General features: G+C 39.5%; 1 protein-coding gene across 3 annotated transcripts; it reads left to right on the forward strand.

Moving 5' to 3' along the window:
* Positions 1 to 584: 584 nt before the first annotated feature.
* On the forward strand, positions 585 to 26,041 carry SLF2 (SMC5-SMC6 complex localization factor 2). Of its 3 annotated transcripts, none has more exons than XM_063405428.1 (20): positions 585 to 1,142; positions 2,678 to 2,744; positions 3,206 to 3,330; positions 4,597 to 4,654; positions 5,340 to 6,472; positions 9,636 to 9,718; positions 10,660 to 10,770; positions 11,061 to 11,228; positions 13,179 to 13,281; positions 14,717 to 14,792; positions 16,084 to 16,225; positions 16,661 to 16,769; positions 17,379 to 17,555; positions 18,103 to 18,200; positions 18,848 to 18,935; positions 19,416 to 19,541; positions 20,448 to 20,525; positions 22,099 to 22,185; positions 23,550 to 23,618; positions 24,715 to 26,041. In XM_063405428.1, the coding sequence occupies exons 2-20, from the start codon at positions 2,708 to 2,710 to the stop codon at positions 24,748 to 24,750; spliced, it is 2,904 nt and encodes a 967-aa protein (XP_063261498.1). In that variant the 5' UTR covers positions 585 to 1,142; positions 2,678 to 2,707; the 3' UTR covers positions 24,751 to 26,041. The 3 variants fall into 3 exon arrangements, with proteins under 3 accessions (XP_063261498.1, XP_063261497.1, XP_063261499.1); XM_063405427.1 differs by having other exon boundaries at positions 857 to 1,142; positions 2,701 to 2,744; XM_063405429.1 differs by lacking the exons at positions 585 to 1,142; positions 2,678 to 2,744; positions 3,206 to 3,330 and adding an exon at positions 3,387 to 3,512.
* The last annotated feature ends 219 nt before the right edge of the window (positions 26,042 to 26,260 follow it).

The raw sequence follows: 26,260 nt of genomic DNA on the forward strand, positions 1-26,260 counted from the left end.
GTATTTCTGAATCGAAGGAAACAGTGGCTTTGGTCACTTTGGTCAAAAGTGCTAAACAAACCTCTAACAAAAACCCCCATACATACACAGGGAATATCTCGTATCTGTGCAGTGCCTGCTGCAGAACTGCTAAAGTAACTTTTTGATATTGCTAGTTTTTACAGACTAATTATGCAAATTTACACAGAATATTACGGATAGCAGTACTGGCATTCTCTAAGCTGGCAAGTCTGGTTCTTCAGGTTGCCTCGTCCAAGATTTTGTCCAAAACGTTTGCCAGGTGGCGGTGCGGGACACGGGATTCCACTCAGGATGCCTTTTCTGGGGGAAGTCCCGGCACAGAGGGAATCTTGCAGAGCAGGCTGAGGACGGAAAGGCGCAGGGTTAAGCGGTGATTTTGAAAAAGTTACTCCCATTCCAACTTTTTAGCCTCCGCACCTCGTCCCGCGGCTCTGGAGATGGATGCGCAGCCTGGATCTCCTCCCGGACGCAGTGCGAGCCGCACGGGCTGCAGCTGGGTGGCGGTCCAGGCCGCTCTCCTCGCAGGACGCTTTCCCTCGTGGGCGAACCCCCCGTGAGGGTCCCCGGGGTGTCCCCGGACACCGGGAGCGCCCCGGGAGCGCCCCGGGAGCGGCGGGGCGGGGCCTCGCGGGGGGCGGGGCCATCCCCGAGAGCACCAATCAGAGAGCGGCAGCGCGGGCGGGGGACAAGCACGAGACCAAGGCGCCAAACAACCCTTCCTCCCGCGGAACGGCGCTCCCGCCTTCCGCTCCCCCAACAGCCAATCACTGACGCGATCCCGCTGCTCGTCCCGCCTCCGGCGGAACAAAACCAATAGGAGGCGCAGCCGCTGCAGCGGCTCAGCCAATCAACGCCCAAACCCATTGAAAAAGGAAGAGCGGAGCCCGTTAGCTCCCGCCCGTGACCTGCGGCCGCGCTGGGCGTTCCGGCCGTGTGGGGCGTTCGAGCCGCGGTACTGGCGATGCTGCCGGGGGCGGCCGCTCCCCTCGGCCGCTCGGGGCCCGCCGGGCCATGACCCGACCGCTCGGCGAGGGGCTGCCGTCTCCGGTCCCTCCCTTCGCCATGTCCCGCCGCCATGTTACGCCGGCGGCCGCGGGCAGAGAGGCGGCCAAGGACTGCAGGTACCGGCGGGGCGCGGGAGAGGCGCGGTCGCGGTCGGCGCCGGGCAGCGGGCCCGCCTATCGGGACGCCCGGCTTCCGGCGTGCGCCGCGCTGCCCGGGGCGGGTGGCAGGGGCGGCTCGGCGGGGGTTACCGGGGTATCACCGGCAGCCTGCCCCGTGTTCCAGCGGCGAGGGGCCCGGCTGGGGCCTCCTCGTCGGAACCGGCACTTGGTGCTGGGCCGCGTTGGTCCAGGAGTCTGAAGGGAGTGTCCGGCCAAGTTCTGGCTGGCATTTGCAGCACATCCTTCAGAATCGCGGAGCCGCCCCAGGTGTGCCCTCCCGGGCCGCCTGCGGGGTGAGCGGTTCGGTGTAACCGGGAGCGGCGGTGTCGGTTCAGCCCCGGGGCCGCTCCGCTAACGGTGCTGGGGGACGCTGCCCGCCGAGAGCACGGGCAGTCCCTGACAGCGGGCTTGGACTCGACAAACTTGTCTGCTAACTAGAAATTCAGATTCTGTCAGAGACCTGGGGTTTTTCGGAGGCTGCCGGGTTGTTTCCTGCAGAATGCGACAAGTCATGCAGTTTTGTTATTAGTAGCACCTTATTTTGCTCAGATCCTCTGTTTTGATTGCATTGTCATTTAAATGAAGGGGACAGGATAAAAGTTCACTTTTTCAGTCTTACTTTTTGCCCGAGAAAGTGAAACGAAACTGTGCAATTTCGGTTTTGTTGCAGTTAAGTTTTTCTATGTGAGTTTCTGTTTTGGCTGGGTTTGTTGTTGTGTTTTTTGTTTTGATTTGCTCTTCCTGTAGAGCTTTTTAAGATGGTCTAGTTCATCAAAGATGTAGTAGCTTTTTGTAGTTTATTCCCATGTCATGTGAATTTGCTGTCTTGGAAGCTATTGCTAGTATTTCCAATACAGATTTTTAAAAGTTTTTATCCAGCCAGGGATAACCAGGTTAATATCTGGTTAATATCTAACTGTAAATACTAAGTGCTTTTACCAAATGCTCACGGGGTGGTTTTTTAAGACAACCAAAAGTATTTCCTCCTTCCTTCTTCCATGCAGGTTCTGTCCTTAGTTTTGGAAGGTCTGTTAGGTTCATCTCCTGGCTCTGTAGCTTTTTTCTTTTGTTGGGGGAGAGCATGTATTTATGGGTTTTGCGTTTTCTTTTGGATTTTTAGTGATCTGCTGATTCTCATTACACCCACTAAAGCTACAGCAGTGTAATGAGATAGCAGATAATCAGCTTTGTTGTGTTGTATTTTTATTTCACCTGGAATACTGGATGCAGGTGAGGTCAGTCCCGTTCAGGAAAATTTAGTTTAAGGTGGAAGGGTGGTTAAGATATACTGGGATCATAAGGAAAACAGTTTGAGTGAGGAAACTGTCAGGTTAACTCCATTAGCCAAGCAGGGTGAAGAGGATGATGGTGCTTTTTCTGATTTATCAGAAATAAGAACTGCTGGCATTAAAAAAATCTGTAGAAATTATTTACAGTATCTTAATTATATAACATTCACTGAATGATCATTTATGTATTATTCTTTTAAAAAGATCAAGTTGTGTTTTCTCTTCAGAAACCAGATGATTACAGAGTTCTTCAAACCAGTTTTAAGCCAAGGTAAATATGGGGTTATTTTAAGTGGAAGACATTTATATTAATTTAAAGTATGAAAGTGTGCAGAGTGATAGTCCAATCTCATTCCATATTGGAGCAGCAACATAACGAGTATAGCTTACCAAATATGTCAAAATAAGCACATTTAAATTTTTTCTAATAATGTAATTGAAAATATCAATTGCCTGTTTAAATTAATTTCTTTAAATTAATTATGATGTAATTATTATTTCAAATTATGTCTCATGCTTACACCAGATTGTTTATAGCAACTGCATCATAGGTCATGTGATTCTTTGCATGGCAGTAGCAAAACTGGTTGGTTGAGTTAATTAATTTTGGATTGCATGTGTGAGAGTGAGAAAATACCAAGTAATAATAATAACAACTATAATAAGGTTTGTTGTTTCAGGTTTTTTTCTTCCAATATTGTTTTTGTGAATAATTGGTCTTTTCTCTTCTAGACCATGGCCATAAAGACAGAACTATGCTGTCCTCACCAGACAAAGGAAATGTAAAAGATGAAGGAATGGGACTGTCTGTTTTACGCACTGAAGGTTTTGAAAAGAATTCATCCTCTCCAAAGAAGGTCAGAAGAAAAGGATGCCAGACCAAACACCAAACGAGTCCTGTGACAGGGGTTTTTTGAAAAAGAATTGAGGAAAAGGACAGTGTAAACATGTCAGAGAATGGCAGTGTGCAGGGCCCTGGGTTTGTTGTTTGTACCCCAAAGCTGTGATTCAGAAACTCCTCGGTACTGCAGGGTCTCAGGTGCGTTCCTTGACCAAAAAGGCAAAGACTGCCTAGCCAGAACAGGGAAGAAATGAGAAGTGTCTGGGTGTAAGGAGAGCACCATTGTCTTGTGGAAATGGGAAGAGAAGAGAGAATGACTGTATGGACTCACAGACTCCAGCTCTGACTCTGACAAATGGGTTTCACCTGCAGAAGCTGATATTTGAAAAGCTGGGGCTGGAAATAATGGCACTAAGAGCGCCACATCTCTGAGCTCAAGCCAGGTTTCCCCACTGCCCTGCTCTCCTACTGATTCTGCTTTTAGGTTGTCACTGGAAGTCTCTGCAGAGAAAGGGTATGGGAGAAGCAGAAATTGAAACAATCTAAGTCACATCCTGTAAAGCCATTCTAAGGAACAAATGTTTTCCATCAGGTGTTTTTAAAAGAGTTGATAAAGGTAGAAATCACTGACCCATTGTGCATATGAATTATTACATTTTTAGATTTTTTTTTAATTTTACGTGGTAGGATCAGATTCTTGTTGCTGCCTTTTTCAAATGTAACAGAATTGTATGTTCTTTTGCTATTCCTTTGTAAGTTTTAGGTCATGCTTGGGTAAGCTGATTCTTAATCATTTTACAAATAGCAAAAACTCCTGTTTTAAAAGCAGGGGAGATATTCTGGGCAAGATGCAAGCATGGAAATGCAATAGAAAGTGTAACTTGAAACTGTAATTTGTAGAAAAAGGTGCCTTTATCTTAAATGCCTTATAATCTTGTGTTTTCTGACAATGTGGCTTAGGGAGCAGACTGGCAAATTTGTGCAAATTTTAGAAGCTGCAGTTAATAACAGTTCAGATTTATGCATTTAAGCCATGGTATTTAGATAGAGATTGATAGATTAGATAGAGGTCCTATTAAAAATGTAGTACTTAATTACAGGTCACTTTTGATCTGAAGAAAAAATATGTAATTTGGGTTCTGGAGAGATATTTGCAGCTGTGTTTTAAATTTGTCTTGAAATGAGGTCTATTAATATTTCTGAGGGTGTGTGGAACTAAGTCTGTGCTGGATTAAAAAAAGTATACAATTGACTTTTTTTCTTCCTCTGTCTTTATTTTTAGGGAAATGGATGTCCTTTAAGAAAAATAATGCCTTTTGGTTCAAGGGAGATTGCCTCAGGTATGAGCATTGCTGTTAATGTAGAATCAATTAATCAAATTCATCATGTCATGTCTCTTTTTCATGTTTTTTTTTTTTCTTGAAATTGTTTTCTATATTCTTTTACTAAAACAATAATTGCTGCTGAAAAGTCAATGTTGTTTCTAATACATAGCAAATTTGAAGAGTTTTAAAAGTAATTTAGGATTTTAGTGTATAACTCTTTGATTGTAACTTAATTAGAGTTTGTGCTATTTCATTGTCTTAAAACCTTGATCCCAGATTATTTTTATGGTTTCTTTTTGCTTTGGATAATCCACATTTTCTGTGGAGGTTAATAAATTGTCCCTCTCAGCTTAAAAGAATATTCTTGTTGACCCAACCACTAAAGTTAAGCTGGTATTTTTGTTGCTTTCTGACTTTTTTAACCACATAATTTTTCTCCATGGGTGGTAGAATGGGATCTAAAAAGCTTGAGGTAGGTCAGTAGGAAGATAAACTCTGTAAACAAAAACAGGGAGTCTATGGCTGTGGAAACTCATCAGATTATTTGCTGCTGTTGTCCTAGTTGACTTAAAAACAGAAGCTATTTTTTTAAAAGGAATGCTGTTACTGTTTTGGGTTTTTTTTAAACTATGATTGTTACTGTTTTGATTTTTTTAAGCATGTTGACTGTGTTTTATTTTTTTTCTCCAACGCTTCACAGATGACCCATCTCAGCCAAGGCTAATGCAGGTTTTAGAACATGAGGCATCTTCTTGTAGAACATCATCTGAGATGGCCTCTGGTGCACCAAAGAGCCCAGCTGTTCCTTCACACTTCCTTAAGGTGTCCTTTGGGTTATCCAAACCAAGAGACTCTCCTGGGAAAAGAAAACACACTGCCATGAGTGTGGATGTAGATGGTTCAGATCAATCTGAAGTGCATGACCCTGCTTTTAGTAGATCACCTTCAAAATGCAAATATAGGAGGTGTGAGTTTGTAAAAAATATATTTTTAAAGTCTCCTCATGATGATGTTCTTCAACTCAAGGAACCTGCTGCCCTATCTAGACATGATTTAACTCTTTCAGAGGAATTCCTCAGCTCCAGCAATGAAAAGGACAAAAATAATTACTCTACTGTAGGTTTGTCATCTTCATATTCTGCACACAGTCCTGCTAAAAATAACCACATTTCTGTTGTGGATACCAAAGAAAATCAATTGCAGCTGGCTAACTCATGCTTTTTCTTAGAAAAGTCCCTCCCTTTTTCTCAGGAAAAAAGTACTGTGTTGCCTTCTCCCCACCACTTAACACAAACAAAAGGCATGAAATCCCCTCTCCAGGTTGCTGCCTTATCTCAGGTATTGGATGTTAACAAAGAGCAAGATAAAAGACCAGAAAGACAGGAACAGAATAAAGGATACAGTATTCAACCCAGTAACAGTTTTTCAAATACAGTCCACAAGATTTCTGAACATACTCCTGATTCTTGTAGAATGGAAATCTCTGGCAGACTTGGACTGTCCCCAGAGAGTGGTCAGAGGGTTCCCCCATCACTGCCTTTGGAAGAGCCTTTCATGGACAGCGACCACGAGTCTTCACAAAGCTCAGGAGAAGCAGAAGTTAAAAGCAACTCTACACACAAGTCCAAGCTGAAAAGAAAATGGCAAAGCAGCTCTGAGAGTGAAGATGACATTTTGGAATCCATTCTAGATGATGATGATGATGAAGAAGAAGTAGTATTAATGCCACTGCAAAAAATGCTCAGTTCAAGTCTCAAACCACAGGCAAAAACCCCGGAAGACTCTTTTGACACTGTTCCTCAGGACACTGTAGCTCCATTACTGAAGCTTCATGTAAGTTGGCTAAAAACCAAAAAGTATTCAAGTACTTTCAAGTATTCTTTTACAGGTGTTATTTGCAAAAAAATAATGTAGATTTTAGCACAGATAAGGCCCAGATAGTGCTAAGTTATTACCCCATATTTCAAATTTTAGGAGAACCAAATTTTATGTAGTAGGTATATACCACCAAAACACAGACAGAGGCCCAGGTGAATGGAGACATCTCACACTCAAAAAATTCAAGTTGCCTCCAACCTCACCTGTTGCATCTGGCACATACAGACAGCAACTTGTTCAGGTGTACTAGAGAGCTAATTTCTGCTGTTTAGCTCAGTTTTAAATAACAAGCTGATCCAGCAGCTGAGATGTCCAGTAGTCTTCTAGTACCTCTTCCACTACCATGCAGGGCACAAACCATGACTGTGTCTTCTACAAAAGACTCAGACTTGTAGACTCAGTCAAGTTTTTGTCTAAGTGATGCCAGATCTTAGAATTCTTGCTAGCAGCAGTCAGGATGCGTGTGACTGATTGGTAAGAGTTACTTTACAGTAATGTTACTCAACAATGTATTCTGCACCAACACTCAGCCACCCCTTGCTGACTCTCACTACACCCACTAAAGCCACAGCAGAGTGTAAAGAGATAGCAGATAATCAGCTTTATGTTTATTTTTATATGATTTTCTCCCTTTTTCATAATGCATGATAATTCAGAGTTATTTGCCTGCAAAACTGCATACTTGGCTTAAGGGTCCTGTGCTACTGTACAGTTACAGTGTGGTTGGAGCAGGGATGTGCTTGTTACTGTGTTTGTCCTGGGAATGGATGAAAGATGGTTTATGCAGCCAGATTGATTTAGCTCTATGCCTTGTGGTTGTTTTTAGGAGTTCTGTTTTTGCTTTTTCCCCCCTAAAGTTAGGAGGTTCCATTTAGAAGATGTGTACAGTCTAATGTGTTTGTTTTCCTAGTCAGGTAAGATTTTTTGAGCCAAATTTAACTGGAGGAAATGGATGTAGATGTTCAGAGATCTGTGAGCTAGACTCCAGTCATATCCCTGACACAGTCTGTGATTGTCAGAGATCTGCATATGAGTAAGTGTGGTGTTTTCTTTGAGATTGTATTTCATGGAAATTGGAAGTATTTTAGGATTTCAAAAAGCTGAATGAATGCTGATCACAGGGATAGATGATGTCTTTGAATCCCTGTGTGCAGGATATTATAGTGATGAATTAGTCTGTTTTTAAAAATTAGCTCACTTGTTCAATAAAAGCTTGTCAAATAAGTAGTGACTTTGAAGCTTTGTTGTAAAGTAATTTTTAACAGGGAAGGTCCTGCATTAGCATGACATTCCTGACAGTTAGTGTAAGTTAGAAATGGCTGTATTTAAACAAAGAGATTTTGTCCTGAGCCTGGCTGGGTTGGAATTAATTTTCTTTGTAACAGCTGTGTTTCAGACAAAACCAGTGTTGATAATAGACCAGTGCTCTACCTATTGTGGAGCAGTACTTGCACAGCATCAAGACTTAGCCCTCTTCCCATGCTGCCCCCATGGAGCAGACAAAAACCTGGAAGGGAACAGGGCCTGGAAAGCAGACTCTGGATGACCAAAGGGATATATTCCACCTAATGTCATGCTCAGCTGTCAAAAAACCAAGTGGGGGGAGCATGTTGCCATTGCTGTAGCTGGGCATCCTTCTGCTTGTCAGAGGTGCTGAGTGTCTGCCTTGGAATTGCTTTTTCTTTTCTTGCTTATGCCTTTTAACTTAGTTATCTTAACCATGAATTCTCTTGTCTTTGCTTTTCTTGCTTTTCTTTCCACTGCCCTGCACCACTGGCTGGGGAAATGACCAAGCTGTGTGGTGCTTAGCTGCTGGCTGGGGTCAGCCCATCACTGGTTTCTAGAGTGGAAAATAAACAGCAGAATATCTGTATGAATTCTCTCTTCTGCCTTCCCCTCTCCTCATGCTTTTCCATCTCTGATAGGGTTTGTTTATTGACTGAGTTACTGTCTCCATGGGCAGATGTTGAGCAGCTGTAATTATTTAATCTGTTCTTACGATTCTGTAAGAGTGTTACAGATCAGATTTGTGTGGTTTCATACGTGTTCCACAATCTCAGCCAACAGGACTACCTAATTAATGGTTAAGCCTGATAAACACACACAGCCTGGATCAAATGCTTGTGGCACATGTGTGTGACCACAACATTTGGCTGGCTTGTTCCTGATATAATTAATGGCCAAGTAAGACAAAACAGTTAAGAAGTGTCCCAACATTTCCATGACCATGATTTTTGCATATACCCACATTCTTGTCTTCTAAGAAAGGCCATATTTATACACTGGTATAAAGTTTTGATTCCTCTGTTGCTCAACAGTGACTTGATACATGTTAACCAAGTATAAAATAAGCCAAGAAGTCTTCAGCTTTTCCTGCAAGGTTTCCCACACAAAGACATACTGCTTGTTACATTTAGAAGGTGACTGAATACCAGGGTGGTTTCAGAAGAGCTGTGCTTGTCCAAAGGATGGAATCATGGCCATAAAAGATTTCAAATCTGTTGTCTGCTAGAAGCTGAATAAAGACTGGCTACTGAAAAACAAACCACTAGCAAAATTTGTTAAAACTTTGTGTTGTTCTGTTTATTAACTCCTTAATTTGGTTTTGTGTTGGGATTTTGATTGGAAGTTTTGTTTTGTTTAAGTTGAAGGTGATTTAGCAGACACTGGAATTTTGTCTTCCTAGGGACTCTGAAAGTAAAAAAACTGAGAAATTTTTGGAAGTTCTTGTCTCATGCACAAGAATGGGGATTCCTGGGGTCTCAGTGGGTGATAACAATAGTAAAGTTGTGAGATAAAAGGTTTCTGATGGTAATGCTCCTCGTGAAGGCTAGCTGAAGGTCAGCCCCACACATGCAGAGACTTGCTTCACTGTTCAGATCCACTGTGAAGCAGTTATTTCTAAATTAGTCATTGAGAGAGATTTGACCATTATGTAAAATTGTCAAGGGACTGAAAAACGTAAACTCATAATCATCCTGTTTTGAAGGGTCTCCTTTAGGTTTATATTTGCATGTAAAATATCATTACAATTGGAAGAGATTTCTATTTTGATTATTATCTAATAATGAATTGATGGCTTACAGTTTTTTAAAATGTTGTACTATTTCATTGACAGCTTTCTAAGACTCCTGTTTTAAGCAAGGTGTCGTATGTGAACAGCTTAGATCACCTCTTGAAGGAGAAAGAAGAATCTAAAAGGTTTGTTTCTTAAAGCTAGTTTGAAAAATGTGGGGTGGTGGTGTAGAAGCTTGGGTTTGCCATTTCTCCTCAGAACTGATAAGGTTTGATTAGCAGCAAGCTAAGCTTTGCCTGCTGATGCTACCAACATACAACTGAACAGACGGGACCTACAAGTATTGCTTAAATGTTAAAAGCTGACTGACAGGCTCCTTCCAAGCAACAAGGGATGATTTGTGATATATCTGTTTACCCCTGAAGAGCCAGGCTAAATTTACTGATGCCTTTGTTTTAGGTCACTCAGCCAGCTAGCAGCTGCTGGTCAGGCATGAAATAGAAATATTTATGTAGACTGACTATACTAGTTTTTTCAAAGGCACTGGTTGCCAAATTTTGCAGGTTATTGGTGTCTGAGTAGTTACACAGGTCAGTGAACAGAACTAATGAGTATTCTTACAAGAGATCTTTTGGGTACAAAGTAAAATGTGGTTTATGTGTTAATGGCAAGTGGTGGTGATAGCTGTATGTGTTTAACTGCTTATGTGATTAACTGTTTTGTTTAAAGATTTGACCCTGGTAACTATGGGCTGACTGCTCATGGAATAGCAGATACTCCTGTATAGTGTTTAACAGATGAAATACTTATTTGGTGCTTAGAAAAAAGTAAACATTCAGCCACAAGATTGACAGTTTTGTGCAATTATGAAAACTTTGTCAGAAATTGGTTGAGTATTTGTGTCTGACAAACCATTGATTGTTTGTGCTGTTGGAAATTCATTAGGTTTTGGGAAACATTCACTTTGTGTCTTGGAAGAACAAAATCCTTAGGTTTTACACAGATGCAATGTCTCACGTGGTTTTGCCTTGTGTAACTGGCTCCTGACTCCAGGGTTCACATTCAGAGCTTGGATTTTGTTGTAAATATTAAATGGTGATGGTATGCTCTGCTGCTGCTGTTTCAGGCTAGAGGAAATAGCAAAACAGTTACAGGAAGACATAGAAAGAGAGGACAATGCTTCAGATGGACAGAATGAGGACAATGCCAACGGAGATGATCTCTCGGAAGAAAACAGGTCCTTGCAACTCCAAAACCAATCATATCTTGATCTCTACTTTTCTAGCCTTTTTTCCCCCTACCTCTCACTGTTAATATGTCTATTGTTAATATGTTTAATTGTTAATGTGTTTAATGAGAACCATTTTAAAATCTTTTGGGACTGAGTGGATTTCCTTGGGTGCAACTGTATTCTAAGAATTCAGCTTTCGCATAAGACTGATGTGTTCATCACCTGCAAATAACATTCTCAAGCAGCAAATAGCTTCTCAGTGTTTGAATTGATAAAAGCTGTTTTGATTTTTACAGGGCATTTATAAAGAGATATTCAGTAGTAACTTATGTCATACCTGACAAACACCCTGGAGAAGATTTATTTGATTTATCAACTGCTGGGAAAATCTTCACTCAACATAACCTTGACTTGAGGAATTTTCTCTTAACCCCTCAAAATCGTATAGAATATCTTCTTCTTAAGTAAGAATATGTTCTTTGCTTTGTTGTGTTTACTTGTACAGTTTTCTTTTTATTTTTAGCAGTTTTAAGGTACTGTTTCATCTTTGCATGCAAATGAGCTCTGTCTTAGTAAATAGGCAAGATTGACTCCCTTCCCCTGAAGTTTTCCTTTTTGGGTTAGCTTTCCAGAACAGTTAATGGTAATTTGAAGCTTCCTTCTTTCCTCCTCTGGAGGAAATTCCCCTGGAATTTTTGAAAAACCTCTTAAATGAGACATGAGGAAAAACAGCTGTTTTGGCCTCTTCCCTATTTCTACCACATTGGGCTATGGTTGATAACCTTACCAGTTTGTGGGAGACAAATACAGAAGTGAAACATTGTAATGAACACAAGCATAACTATCTGCAGACTGAAAGAGCTCTGTGGTTACCTATTTGTCACTTTCTAGTGTTACAGTGTCTGCTGAAAGACTTTGGGTGCTTCCCTCCTGGATGGGCCCGGCACTTGAGGCTCCCTCTGATGAGGATTGCAGAGGGTCAGGATCTCTGACATCTGCTGGATTCAGTCACTGAGCCCCAGCATCTCTGTGTGTGCATAAACAACTGCTCTGTAACCCACAGGCATTTCTACTCTATATTTACAAGGATGTCACACTACAAATAGCTGGACAAAGATTTGCCTAATGCCACAAGTGAAAATCCCAAAAATTTCTGGTTATTTCATTTGGTATTTTATTCCAAACAGACATCAGAGGAACTGAGAGAATTCAGTTACTCTTAAAGGATTTTATATACATGAGTATGTGCAGCTGTGGGTGTGAAGAGGAGGAGAGTGACTTTTCATCTCTTGAGGAAGTGGTGTTTGTGATACACTCCCTTGGCTTCAGGCTTTTCTGTTAATATGTTTGGAGATCACAAGGGCATGAGCTTCAAAAGCATCTTGTAAATCAGTGACTGGAGGAATGAGAATTAAACTGATCATCCCTTGCAGAATGCAATTATGATTTAATTGCTTATGCATTCAGTGCAGTTGGCACAGCTGGCATGTACTGGCTGCCCAGTTGGCACATGAAGGTCTTACCAGTCAGGCAGGTAGAGGGTACATGTAGGAGTTAGGACACATCTCTTGACAGAGTTACCTGATTTAGTAGCTAGAACAGAGAAGACTAAAGAAGGCCATGTGGGAAACTGGATATCTTTAATTCAGCTGCTTGTGACATCCCTTTCTAAACAAGAATCATAGAATATTCTCAGTTGGAAAGGGCCCACAAGGATCATCAAATCCAACTCTTAAGTGAGTGGTCCATATGGGGTTTGAACCCATGGTGTTATCAGCAGCCTGCTCTGACCTCATCCCAGTGACTAAAGCTACAGTAATTCAGTAATAGCAGGGGCACACTTTCTGTTCAGCTACTGTTTGCACCCCACAAATTTGCACAGTAAGATTAGGCCTGTGGGATTTTAATTGCATTAGTTTGCCTCCAGACCCTTTATTTAAAAGGGAATTTTAAAAACTTTGAAAACAATGTTTTTTATCTTATTCTGAAAGTGTTGGTAAAGGTCATTGGACAGTTAAGTCTTATGTAATAGTCTCATTGAGCATAGCAGGCTGTCTATGTAGTCAAGCATAGAGGTTCATGGTACAGTGGTGTAAATCAAAGTTTGTTTGAAACTATTATTCCCTAACAATACAGATGTTTCCTGACTGAATACTATGGCTTTATAGAGAGAAAGGTAGTTGTTCTAAATGATAAATTTGTGAATTTGATTGCTATTAAAATCAAGGTTTGATTACTGTGACATTTTATATAAGTAATGGCCTGAGAATAACATCTGTTTTGTATATTCAGATGTTTCTTTGCTATTGATGATGATCTGAGGGGTGAGGAAGTTCTTCGTTTTTTGTGAAAGTGATGATGCAACCACTAATTGATTTTTATCTTTTTTCCTTGCCCTCATTTTTCTCTTACAGTTGTAGTATAACGCAGCAGGTTTTTTTAGTTGTTAATGGTGTTCTAAGTTCAGCTCACCGTGATACACTGTGTTCCATACCAATTCTAAAGTGGCTTTTCCAGGTAAGTCTGTGCTATTTGTGCATTATAATAACTCTGTGTGTGTATAATATTTTTCCTAAAAGCCACTTGAAGAAGTCTGTGAATCTGTTCCATAATAACTTTTAAATCAGGTATTATTTTTCCCCCTGGGTTCTGATTTGTTCTCCAGCCTGAAATACTCTGATTGTCATTAGGGGTAAAACAATGGAGAGCCTGTTCTCCACACTCTGAGTGAATACAAAGCTGCATGTCCCTGTCCATGTCCATGTATGCAACTGCATTGAAAAGGACACAGTAGGTGAGGAGAGGTGCTGTGGGCCAAATCATGAGCAAATGCTAATCTTATTTCCTTTCACCCTTAGCCAATAAATACATGCTGCAGTATGCAGAAGTGCAAAAGTACCATTTTCTACATATATAATCTTCTAAAGCATCTGTGATACCAGCACTATCAAATAATTTTCATTTGAGAAAGGTACCTTATGGCTCAGGAAGAAGCCTGGAGTCATTCTCAAAGGAAGTGTGGTGACTCTCTCAAGATACCTGTGTCAGTGTTTGGATCACCAGGAATTTACACGGTGCTGTTACTCACAAAAATGCCCCCCTCCAGTCTCCATTCTGTTATTAATTGCAACATTCTAACTGCACCTGAAACAAAAAAGAAATCTGCACCACCTGGGAAATTGCAGCTTCAGTCTGTTGACTGACTTTCTACAATGGCTAAAAGCAAAACATTTTGCTCTTCCATGCCCTCCCCTCCAGCCAGTTAAAAAATTACCTTCTCCCTTTCTGTGAGCTCTGGTGTTCCTCCAGTAAGGAAGAAGTGTGAGCTGATGGAGATCACTTACAGAGCAGGAAACTGTCCAGCACTTGGGGGAGAAAAAGTAGTTTTTGTTGGGCCAGTGATGTGCTCCAAGAAACCTGAACTGTACTTCATAGTCATGGTTTTATAGTTAAGAGTTATGTGAAAAACTAGGAATTCATAGTTTGGGTTTAATATTGCATATGTCCAACTCGTCTGTGACTGGAAAAGGGTGTAGTTAACTCTGTTGCCTCCACTCCTACTCAGGGAGCTCCATTTGATCACAGATGCAAATGGGTTCCAAAGGGGTATGTGATACTTTCTATTCTCTTAACCCTCAGAATATGTTTATAAACCAACATGGGGTTACAGCATTCTGATACTGTAAATAATTAATTTTAAAATATTCATATCATCTTTGCACTGCTTGAAATAATATTCACAGTATTCTGTTCTCATTGGTGTATCTTGCTTTAGAGGCTTTGGGGTTAGATTTGGTTGGTTGGTTTTTAATCTGTTACTCATTTTACTCTGCTGGGAAGTTTGGTGGTGTATTTGTTCTGGTTTGATGTGGGGATTTTTTTCCTAATTAAAAGAAAACTGATGCCATCATGCAGGTTGGTTTTTGATGCATAGCTGCTTCTCTCTTCACAGATGATGTCTATCCATCTTGACCATTGTGTTTCCACCAAGATCTTAGAAAGGCTGATGGAGCTAACACTAAAAAACTGTAAGTATTTGAAGGATGGAAGACTGACCACCTGAATGAAAACACATCTCCTCTCTTCAGTTTAGAAAAGTGTTAGTGAGGAGGTAAAAGGCACTAGTTCTGTTGGGTGATTTTGGCTTGAATTTAGGCTCTGTTTTTACTAATGTAATGCAGAAATGCTGAGGGCTGACCTTCACTGAGTGTGTGCAACCTGTATCACAATATGTGGTCCTGGCACCTACCTCCATAGCAGTGCATCCCCTACAGAGCCTTTTAAACTCATTCCTGGTATTTCACAAATAGTGTTGACCTGAAGATAAGCTCAGTCTGTTTAAAAGTTTGCCCTCCTTTCCATCTTTTACTTTGGATGATATAGATGTTTGTAGCTTAAGGACTACAAGATGTTTTTCACACTGTCATACCCAGTGTATAGCACTTGATGATTTACTTTCGAGATAAATGACAAAAGTGAAGTGAATCATACACCTGCACAGAAACACTTTGAAGGATCTGCTTCAGCCCACAGTGCTGCTAGTGTCTGCTGTGTTTTGTCTTCTTTTGTCTGTACTCAAATATTTTTCCACTACAAGTTCCTTTGTATGTTCCCCACGTCTTCATTCAGATCCATCAAAAGTGACATTCATTTAAGACTACCAGTTAACATTGTTAAAGTAATGTGGTTCTCTTCAAGTATTTGAAACAGGGCTGTCCAAATTGTACCCAGTATTTTAATTTTTGTTTAAAATCAGAGCTGATATCAGAGGGAATGTAGCCTCCTTTATTTTGTGCCTTGCTGGCATTAGACTTGATTCTGAATGAACAGTTTAAGATAATGAATGAGCATTCAAAAATTAAGGCTGGGAGCTCCTTGTTTACCACTTCTGTTCCAGAAACCTTGCCTGTTTTCAGATCTTACTTAGCTTCTCTTCCAGTCCCACTGTGATAACACCCTCTCAACCTTTACCTACACAGGCAGTAATTTATGTGTTCTTTTAGACAAAAATATTGCCTTGTTGCTTGTTCTGCTGTTTGTGATGGAAGAGAACTATGACAGAAAATGGGTGGAACTTGAAAATAATGAACTTGTTATGTAGGCAAGATGTTTCTCTAGTGTAAAATACTGTATTAGACTTTTTTCCTCCCTCCTTGTTCTGAAAACAAGCTTACTGTTTAATGTACTGACTCCTCTGAGATGAGAGCTGCTAGAATTGATGCAAACTGCTAAGCTTATTTGTTTCCCTTGTTTCCCTTAACAGGAACTAATGCTAAGAACTAAATTTAAACTAATCCATTCCATGTCTTTTATTTGTAGCTGCCATCAGTGATGAACAGTTTAAACCATGGATTCCTTCAATAGCTGATATATCAGCTGTTTTTGTCAATATGGGTGTTGGGTTCAGATCTCTCTTTCCATTGCAACATCTTCAACCCCCCTTCGATGAGAAGGATATTTTGTAAGTGTTTTCCTCTTGATACCTTTTTCCCAGATCCTGTGAAAGCAAGTGTTGTGCTTAGAATGTAGAATCAGAAGGTTGTTCTTTATTTCCTTTCCTATACTCGATAAGTTCTTGGCTCAGGTCTCACTAAGAATAAATAACCCTAGAATTCCAGCAATGCCTTCTACATAAGGATTCAGCTAACCAGAGCATTGTCCTTTGTCCTGCATCTTCCTAATGAAGGTTTGCAGGAATGTTGGCTAAATAGCTGGGCAAAGTAATTGGCTGCAAGTTGAGTTAGATATGTGTATTAGATGCTCTGTAAGTGAGGATTATTTTGATTTGAAGGCATTTTGATGAATGCAGGATTTTGTTTCTTCAGTTTGATGTCAATAAGCCTTTGTGGGCTTTTGAATTGTTCATTTTTTGCTCAGATTGTGTTTCTTTTATTAGGAATCAGGTGCAAGAAACAGTGAGTCAACAACAGCCAAGAGGAGATGTAGCCTTTGCCAGTTCAGCATTCCCCAGTCTACTTAAAAACAATTTAATTAATGTGATTAAGGTGAGAAAATGCCAAGGTTTTTGTGGGTAGGGGTTTTTTGGTGTGTGTTTTCTTTTGGGAGGGAAGATAGGGTTTTCAATCTAGTCCTGAGCATGTGTTTGAGTAGATGCTATCATGAGACTTCAGCTTCTCATTCAGTGGAGTTTATTGCAGTCATTTTGCAAACTTTAGTTTCTAGACTTGCACTGGCTTCACTCACAGCTGCAGAGTTTTGCTGACTCCGTTTTACAGCTGTGGCACTTCATAGGACATCTTGGCTCCCTCTCGTAGAAGAAGCTATCCACTGATTTCAGTATTACTGGAATATTTAGAAAATCTTTTGGCCTTTCCTTCAATTAAGGAGGACTATCTATGTAGTAAAGAAAGATCTTTCCTGCTCTGGTAGTGTCTGGGGAATATTGCCATTGCTCAAAAAATTGAGTCTCCAGCAGACATTAAAAAAACCTGAAGCTGTTACTGGGAGATGGGGACATGCTAGTACACAAGTGTTGCCAAAACTACATCATTTGAGGTATATTTTAATGTGAGTGTGGAAAACTTGAGCTCTCATCATCCTTCAATGTAAACTAAAGCAATTCCATATTTTAATGCTTTGTGTTTCTTTTAAAGTTTCTAGTGTTCTGTACATCGGTAATTCACGATGGATATACTGACCAAGAAATATGGCTGCTGCTTATATTGCTATTTAAAATAAGCTTGGAGAAACAGTTAAAAAACCATTTTCTAATAGATTTCCAGTGCCTTTTTGTAAAGCTTCTGATGAATATAAGAGACTGGGATACAAAGGTAACTTCATAAATTTATTTTACTAGATTTGTGGATTTGTGAAACTGCAACTTCTGTTTTGAAGTTTTCTTTTCTTAAGTACAGGCTGAAAATGTAATGCAGAATTTTCAATAATAGTACATATAATAATATTAAAAACTCAAAGCTTTGTGTTTGTGTGAGATTTAGGAAGTGGGTGGGTATCCTGAGAGGGTTTTTGTTGCATGACATTGAGTTACCTGTCCTCTTCTATAAGTGTATCTCTTAAGATGATGTGTGCTATAATAGCTGTATGTTTAAAATGGCAGCCTGAAAGAATGAAGAAATTATTGCACTATGCTGGTAAGGTGTCTCTAAAGATTCTGATCTCAGCTACCCTACTTTAAATTGTATTTAGCACACTCACCTCCTGGTGCAGCTCAGGAATTTTATGTACATCATCTCTTGTTAGATCACTTCCTTTTATCCCTTATGCTGCCTGTGTTTCTAGGGAGGAGATGTGTGCTCCTTTGCAAATAAAGCAAGCAGCCATTCTTCAGTTTGAGGGTGTTGTGTTGTTCTTTCCAAGGTGCCCGAGCTGTGCCTGGCAGTGAGTGAGCTCTCCAGTAACCACCACAACCTCCTGTGGCTGGTCCAGCTCCTGCCCAGCTGGATCGCGCGTGGACGGTAATGACACAAACACATGGGGTCATTAACAGCTGCTTTGTTTGTATAAACTCAAGGGCTGTCATTTCATGACACTTTAAAAAAAGAGGATTTGTTTTCTCATCTTCTCATATGTTACAGATGTATGTGCAATTATTGGTGTGCATGTGTAGCTTCCTGAGCACCTCTGCTGTGAAAAAGGGTTGTTAAAGCTTTTATGGGCTGTGAATTCTTGGTACCCTGTAGCAAAGAAAGGCTTAGCTTGAGATTCTGACAGCCATCACTCTAGTTCTTGTCCGAGAGACCAAAATTTAAATTTCTTTGGGTGATTCATGTCTACTTCTAAACATTTTAAGTTCTGTATCTTTAAGATTAGTAAATTATAATGTAACTGAGTAAGCTGAATTAGTTGGGTCATTAACTTCAGGCTTGGAGACAAGTATCTGGTATTGTTTACTTGTGGAGAAGCTGAGCTGAGCAATGAGATTAAGGGTACTTCTGTTTTACTAGCCTACTTACTGATTTATATAGTGCTTATATTCAAAAAATCCAGTTCAATAGTTGCAAGCAAGTTTATGTCTAGGGAAGACATGCATAGCCTCACATACTTTGTAGAAACTGGGGGTTAGAGAAATTCTAAGGGAAATAATTTTTTTATTATTTTTCAGGGAAGTAAGAAGGCGTCTTAGCCTAGTGATAATTGCAAAATTTCTTCATAAAAAGCATATAGAAATACCTGATGACAGTGACAAGCAGGTACTGCTTACATGTGTTGTCTTTGTAGAATTTGGAAGTTTAGAAAACATACATATTGTATGCTTGTGTTTTATGTTTTAATATTGTAAACCTGTTTTCAAGAACTTTGCCAAATGACCAATTAATAATTTTCTGTTTAGATTAGTGATTTGCACGTGTGTGTGATCTGCACATTCTGCAGCTTGTACTTGTTTATATGCCTAAACATTAATTTTAAACATTGGAAAGAGGTCTATAGTCCTTTGAGTCTTCCTTTTGTAATCATGTGGAAACAAACATAGGTTTGATCTTTCATTGAGGAAGTGTACAAACACTGAAGTATGTGAATAGTCAAAAATTACTCAAAGCATGAAAACTTTTTTAGTTAAAAATCCCTTTTCTGTTCTTGTCTTAACAGACAACTAATATTGTAGTGGCACTCAGTTTCCAATTTTCTGTTGTCAGTAAATCAGTCCAATTTGTTAATGCTTGTATCTGTAGATGTTTCTTCTGCATCACTTTCTGGTGTGTATGAAACCTTCCTATCTACTGAAGAAGATGACAGAGATGAGAAAAGGACAGAAGGAGCATACAGATCATGAAGTTAATGCAGAACTAGAACATGAGGTATATAGCCAATAGTGCTTTTTTGCTTTTTTATACTTTTTTATTATTTTATATATAATTTTATGTATTTTATCCAATTTGGGGAATGTTTCTTTTACTTTTTAACAGTTTTGTATGTGGAACTGTAAAGACATGGTTTTGTTACTGTTTATCTTTAAAATATTATTAATTTTGGTTATAGTCATGGAGGAAGGAAAGGAGCTTGTGGTGGAGGAACCTGTATTGGGTTGTTTTACCAACAGGGGAATGGTCAGATTTTCTGAGTCATGGGAATGTCTTGAGTTTCTGTTTTCAGAGGATGTAATGTTGTAATCCCTTCTGATGTAATCAGTGAAAACTGTTTGTGCTGAGCCAAGCCTTCACCTGCAGGCTTCAGAAAAAGACTTATGACTCTTTTATTAATCTCTTTTCCCAAACTAGTGTTAGAAAGATTTAGTATTTCCATCCAAAAATTGACTATTGGTTATTTGAGTGGTTATCATGGAATCTCTCAGCAAGTGTTTTGATCTGGGGGTAGATGATGAGAAAATAAAGCCTACTGCTGAATTTAATTTTCAGTTGTTAAAAACACATTGTATGGGTTATGTAGGCTATTTGAACCAGTATAATACTGGTTTAAAATGTTTCTAATACATGAATATACTGTTTCAAATGAGTTATTTAGGCAGATATACTGATTTATGTATTACAGTTATTTATGCTGATATACTTATTATACTGATTATACTGATAGTTATTATACTGATATACTTATTATTACTGTATTACAGTTATTTATGCTGATATACTTATCCATTGGCCTGGCTGTTGGAGGATTCATTCCAGAAAGCAGAGATGGTTCCATTTCTAGATGTGAAGAATCACAATGGTGCTGTGACTGCTAAAGCTCTTTTGATTTCTCCCCAGGTCTACTATTTGATCTATGTCCTCCTTCATCTTGTCAGTGAAGCAAGTTTCCTTGATGTTGTAAATTCGAGTCAAAGGGTAAGTAACTTTAGAGGCTAGACCTTTAGATTTTGAAATATTATTTATCATGCACATTTAGTCTATTTTGGTAAGAGCTATAATGTGATGGAAGATCACCAGGGCATAATAGGACTGGGGGAAGCTTTTGTTCTGGGCAAAGTAAATGCAGAAGGACTTCCAGGTGTTTACTGCAGAGGAGGGAAACCTCTCTTCTGTGTTACCTCCAAACATCAAGTGAAAGAGCAGGCATTTGTTGTGTTAATCTTTCTCAGAAAGTGTCTAGAGATAAACTCAACACAGAAATTAAATGGTTCTATCAGCTTTGGAAGTAGGATTGAAATTTTTCAGTCCAGGAGAAAACCATTTTAAAAATATCCAGTAGAATATTTTCAAGCACGTTTCAGTTTTGTGTGCTGGGGTGCAGCAAGTGAAAGCAAGGACTGTAGCTCCTCTCTGTAGTGGTAGTTCCTTTGTGCTATGTGATGTGTACATCTGCCAAGTGATATTTTCTGCTTAGCCTTTCAGTATTTCTGTTCAGGTTTCTGTGATCATTTGCTGGGAGTTGCTTGCTGCAAGGTGTTTGTGTAAACCTTCTGCCCTGTGGAATCACTCTTGGCTTTTAAGAAATCTCTCATAGGAATTGTTTGAAAGACATAAATCAGTAGTGTTTGGCTACATCTGGATGCTTAAGTGTCTCAGTGTATTACTTAGATTTGTGGAGAGCTTGATTTTTTCAATTTTTTTTAATGTCTCAATTTCTTAGAGAAGAAAGATTTTATTATTCACTGACCTGTTACCCATCAGGTGGCAAGAGGGGTGTGGCTGAAAATTGTGCAGGCTAGAGTTGTGTAAAATCAGTCTTAACTATTTCATTTCTGCCCCTCTTCCAGTTAGAGGGGGTAAATGTGGTGGCCTTGAGACACCAGCAAATGTTTACAAACAGAATTTCAGCATGTCTCACCTGGCCTGCAGGGTGAAGCCTCTTGGCAGCTGTTTGAGAGATTAAAACCAGGAATTTTATAACGAAATTAACAGAATGTGAAAGGCCTTGGGAGTCATTATCAGGAGATCATGAAGTGCAAAATTGCTTTATTAAAGTAATCAGAAATTTAGAGAGAATAAAAGATCAGTGTGTTAAACTTTGGATATATTTTACCTGCTCAGCCAATTCCTACAAAAGAAATTACCTGAGTCATCATTACTGAAAAGGTTATTTTCAGCTACTGTAACTTCAGAATTTTTTTTGCTGATAAAAGATATGAATGGCACTGTGCTGTGTTTGCTATTTTAGGGGCAGGAAAGGATTTGCAAATTAGTTAGTAGGAACTTTAGAATTTGTGTTGTATAGCTCTGCTATACTTTGAAGCTGCTTTTAAAAAAATCTTAGATCTGGTTTACCAGGAGCATGCCAGCAACAGATAGAACATCTCATGATGTGATCTTGTTTTCTTTCTTTTCCCTTTCTTAACTGTGTATTTCTGAGAAAAATTCAAACTGAAGCATGTGATTTTTAAATTGATGTAATATTTGTATGAAGCCTGTAGTTTTGACAAGGAGGATTTAATAGCTGTACACGTTTGTCTTTATTTAGGAACACTTATTGAAGCTTTGTCGTGCCTTAGATAAGCACGTAAAAGGTGATATTAGGGAAGATGCAAGAATGTTTTATCGGTCTAAGGTAAGATGCAAAACTTGATTTTTCTGTTCTGTTTTGGTTTTGGGGTGGTTTTTAGTGTTTGTGATGGATGTTGTTCCCTCATCTCAGCCTTGGAAATTCTAGGAGTTCCTCATGGGCTTGGGGGTTTTTTCATGTTTTTTCTGTCTGCATCATGTCTTTGCATGGGCATAAATACATGCCCATTTTAATTAACTGAAAATACTCCTTATGCTAACAATGGGGCTCTTAACAGCTCTAAAATGTAACTCTTCAGCCAGGAATCTCCACATTTAGGCCCACAGAGTTGCTCTGTTTCTCTTTGTGGCAGTCACTGGTAGCTGACTCCAGCTGTAAGAGCAGGACCTACCTGCAGGGTGGGATACAGAGGACTGGAAAAGTTGGCCGTGTTGCACGAGTCTCCATTTTCTTTTTCAAATGAATGAATTGATTAAAAATGCTTTGGATTTAAGCCAACTGCATATGTGACATAGCATCAAGCTTGGACAACTGCCTTTTATTTGCTTTGTCGTGTGAGCCTTACTGCTAGTCCTAATTTTGTGACCCTCATGCTTTGCATGCTGTTGTAACAAACCAAGTCAGCTCAGTGAGAAAGTAACCAGCCCCAGCTTTGAAAAGCCTTGACTTCTTTGGCTTAAAAACAGACATTTGCAGTTGTGTGCTTCCTTGCCTCTCAAAAACATTCTTCTTTTCATACTCAGACAGATTAGTGGATCATGGATCCTTGCAACAAGTTAATTACTCTTGCCTGGGAGTGTTGTGTCTCTTGTTGCTTTCACTTCTATTTGCCTTTGCACTAAGAGGGGAAAATCTTACTCTGATTTTCTCCAATGCTTCATTTGTATTTTTATACTGCAGTAACTTCTAGAGGATGCCTCTGTGCTTGGTTTTAACAAGGCATTTGAAGCAAATCTCAGTGTGAATGGCTTGGATTAAACACCTGCTTGCGACTGGATGTGAAAAAGCAGTTTGATGTACAGGAGAGTTGTTTGAAAAGCAGCCAGTGCTGCATTGTTGGCTTTTGTGGCCGCAGTTGCTCCTGTTCCAGGTACAATCAGACCTGTGTGACCAACCCCATTTCCCAGGGGTGAGGTGGTGTTTGGAGGCCAGAGGTTTGTGTGGTGATTCCAGACATTTAACCCGGGCAGTCATGCACCTCTAAAGTGTTCAGAGTCACGAGTTACAGGGATCTGAAGCTGAGGTGATGATACTTTGTGACAATAAAATTCTTCCTTTCCTGTAAACTTGTATGTTGTATTACCTGGGTTTTTTTTTTTTTTTGCATTTGAAGCTGTGAGGGGGGAACACCGGGTATGATTTTGTGTTTTTAAACATAAATGGCTGAATTAACCAGTGTGAATTTACAGGTCAAAGGCTTGGCTGCTAGAATATATGGAAAATGGCAGGATGTGATACAAACCACTCGGCTTACTCAGGTACTGTAATGAAACTGTTTTCTCTCTTCCCACTTGGCAGGGTGCATTTAACTCATTTTTTAGCACTTGAAAATGGCATATTCTTTTCAAGAGATTTTCTTTTTCTACATAAGTGACATGGCTATGGAATACAGTTAGATGTATTAGAATGGATTTTAATTGAAATTTCTTTGCTGGCTTCAATAAAAGCAGGATCTCCTCTCCACTGTTTCTGTAAAGGTGTGTGTAATACACTGACATCCCAGCCCTGAGTCGAGTCACAGTCACAGTCTCTGATTACAGCTATTAGCAGATGCTTCCAAGAGGACACTGGGACAGGAATGCAATGAGACACATCCTGCTGTGGTCTGGCACTGTGTGGCTTTGTGAGGTTTTTTGGTCCAGGACTTTATTCACATATATTTAAGGGCTCTCAACGACACCCTCCCTTTGAATGTGTCAAATTTCGTGCCACGGTTAGGCAAAGCCTCTCATGTTTGTAAAAGTAGTAAATAATGCCATGATAAGTCTCAGAAATATTTGCCTTTATGACACCTAGCTGGCCTTGGTAGAATAGGTGGATAATTTCTACTGATACTGGAAGTTCAGAGCTCTTTCTTCCAGGCTTGGCTTGTAAGATTTGTTGTAATGTGACAGACCAACTGTTTGAGTCCTGTCTTGGAACATAAAGCTATCTCTCTTGGAAGAGCTTAGCTTTCCAGTTAGGCAGAGGATTATTTACAGAAAAATTAAATTATGCATATATGCCTAGTATTGATTGCAGTTAAAAACTGTGTAATTAACCATTTTTAAAGACTATTTATAGTGTGTATGATATTTCATGTTCTAGAGCAAGGAGTGGCACATGTAAAACATGGCTGCAGAATCTACTTAGCAATTAATGAAAGTTGGAAACAAGTTGGCTCTTTCAGTGTTGGTTTTTCTGAGATCTTTGGGATTGATTCACATATGGGAAACTGGCAGATGTTTCAGAATAAAGCTCCAGGGACTTTTTCCAGCCCATTGTGGTGCTCCCAAGCTAAGCACTTGCCTACTCTACTCATTTCTTCTGATGCTGGATTTCTGACTTGTACACTAATTTGTTTTTACTCTTTAGGGAAAACTGCATGACTTCTGGGAGCCAGATGCATGAACTCTTGCCTAGATAAGGAAAATAACAGAAACTGAAATCAAGGAGGATGTAGAATGAATGGAGCTTCACCTTGTTTGGAACGGAAGAAATCGGTCACCTGAGTTAGAACTTGAGCTTGATTCAGACAAGCACTAGAGACATGAGAATCTGATTTGACTAACTTTTTTTTTTACTACAAGTGCTCTATTTCTGAGAAATTGAAGTGGATAAAATGAAAAAAACCCAGCTGTTCCTATAGCCTGATCAGAACTGGCTAGAAATATTTTACTTTATGTATTGAAAGCTGAGGGAAGTTTTTTTGTTTCCCTTGTTAATCACAGGACCTATTTAAAAACAGTATGTATTTATTTTCTTGCCAGCACATACCTGCAAGCATTGTTTTAGGTTGGCTGGGAAAGAACCTGCCCTGTGACATGAAATGTGAGTTCAGAAGGAGTGTTAGACCTTCCCTGTTGTGAACAGGTGAGGAAGTGGTTCAGATGTGGGCTGAACCATGGTGATCTGGAAAACAGAATTGGTATGAACATCCAGTGTCTCTTAAAAATACAAAATACAGCAGTTGCACCTTCTTTAAATGGAGAATAAAATATCATTTTGGTGGAGATTAGAGAACACCGTTTGGCTCACCTTTTTAAAGACTATGAAAGCCATATGATGACTGAATTCCTTGGTGTGGAGTCCTGCTGTACACACAATATGTGCTCAAAGCTCCAGGAGCTCTTTATGAAATCAGAGGAAGGTGTGATGCCTTTTGTGCTCTCTGTACAAATACTGTCACTTAAATCTTACACTGTGGTTTGTCTATAGGATAGGAAGAAAAAGTTAAGGTGTTAGGTAGCAACACCAATGGAGATTCCCATAAGAAGTGTGATTTTTTTAATAACATCAACATATGTGTTTTATAATACTGTTTTAATTCTTGTAGATTACCCTGTCTTTTATAATAGAGAATTCATCATATGAATGTAAAATAAGGCTTCAAAAACCTGCCAACCACAAACCCTTCAAATTTAAATATGTGTATTATGTATAAATGAACTGCTATAGAATGGACACATCTTAGAGGAAATCTAATAGAGATTTGCCAATTCATACTAAATGTGTTTTTTTCCCAAGAATTACATTGTTATGTCAATGCCATCTTTTGCTTTGATAGCTTGTCTGCCTTCCCTCTTGTAACAGTTGCTTACTCTGTTGAATATATTGTATGTAATTTTATTAATGTTTTTATTTTTTTTCACTAATATTGTATAAAGGTAAAAAAATGAATGTTTACTGTATTTAATGTGTATATATTTTCTTACTGTGTAAAGTTGACATTGCTGGCCTGTATATTTTGAAGAAGAAAAGGGGAGGGGTTTAGATGAACAGCTTTTGTACTGCAGTTCAAAGCATGTTGAAACTGCTGAGGGTTTTTCCACACAAAATAACCACTTTGATATTTACTTTCATTTAACAGAACAATGAAAAAATAAAACCAGACACTCCTTTCTAGTTAAATGTCCCTGGA

This window comes from Prinia subflava, chromosome 9 (genome assembly GCF_021018805.1).
Source record: "Prinia subflava isolate CZ2003 ecotype Zambia chromosome 9, Cam_Psub_1.2, whole genome shotgun sequence".
In the NCBI taxonomy this organism is placed as follows: domain Eukaryota; kingdom Metazoa; phylum Chordata; class Aves; order Passeriformes; family Cisticolidae; genus Prinia; species Prinia subflava.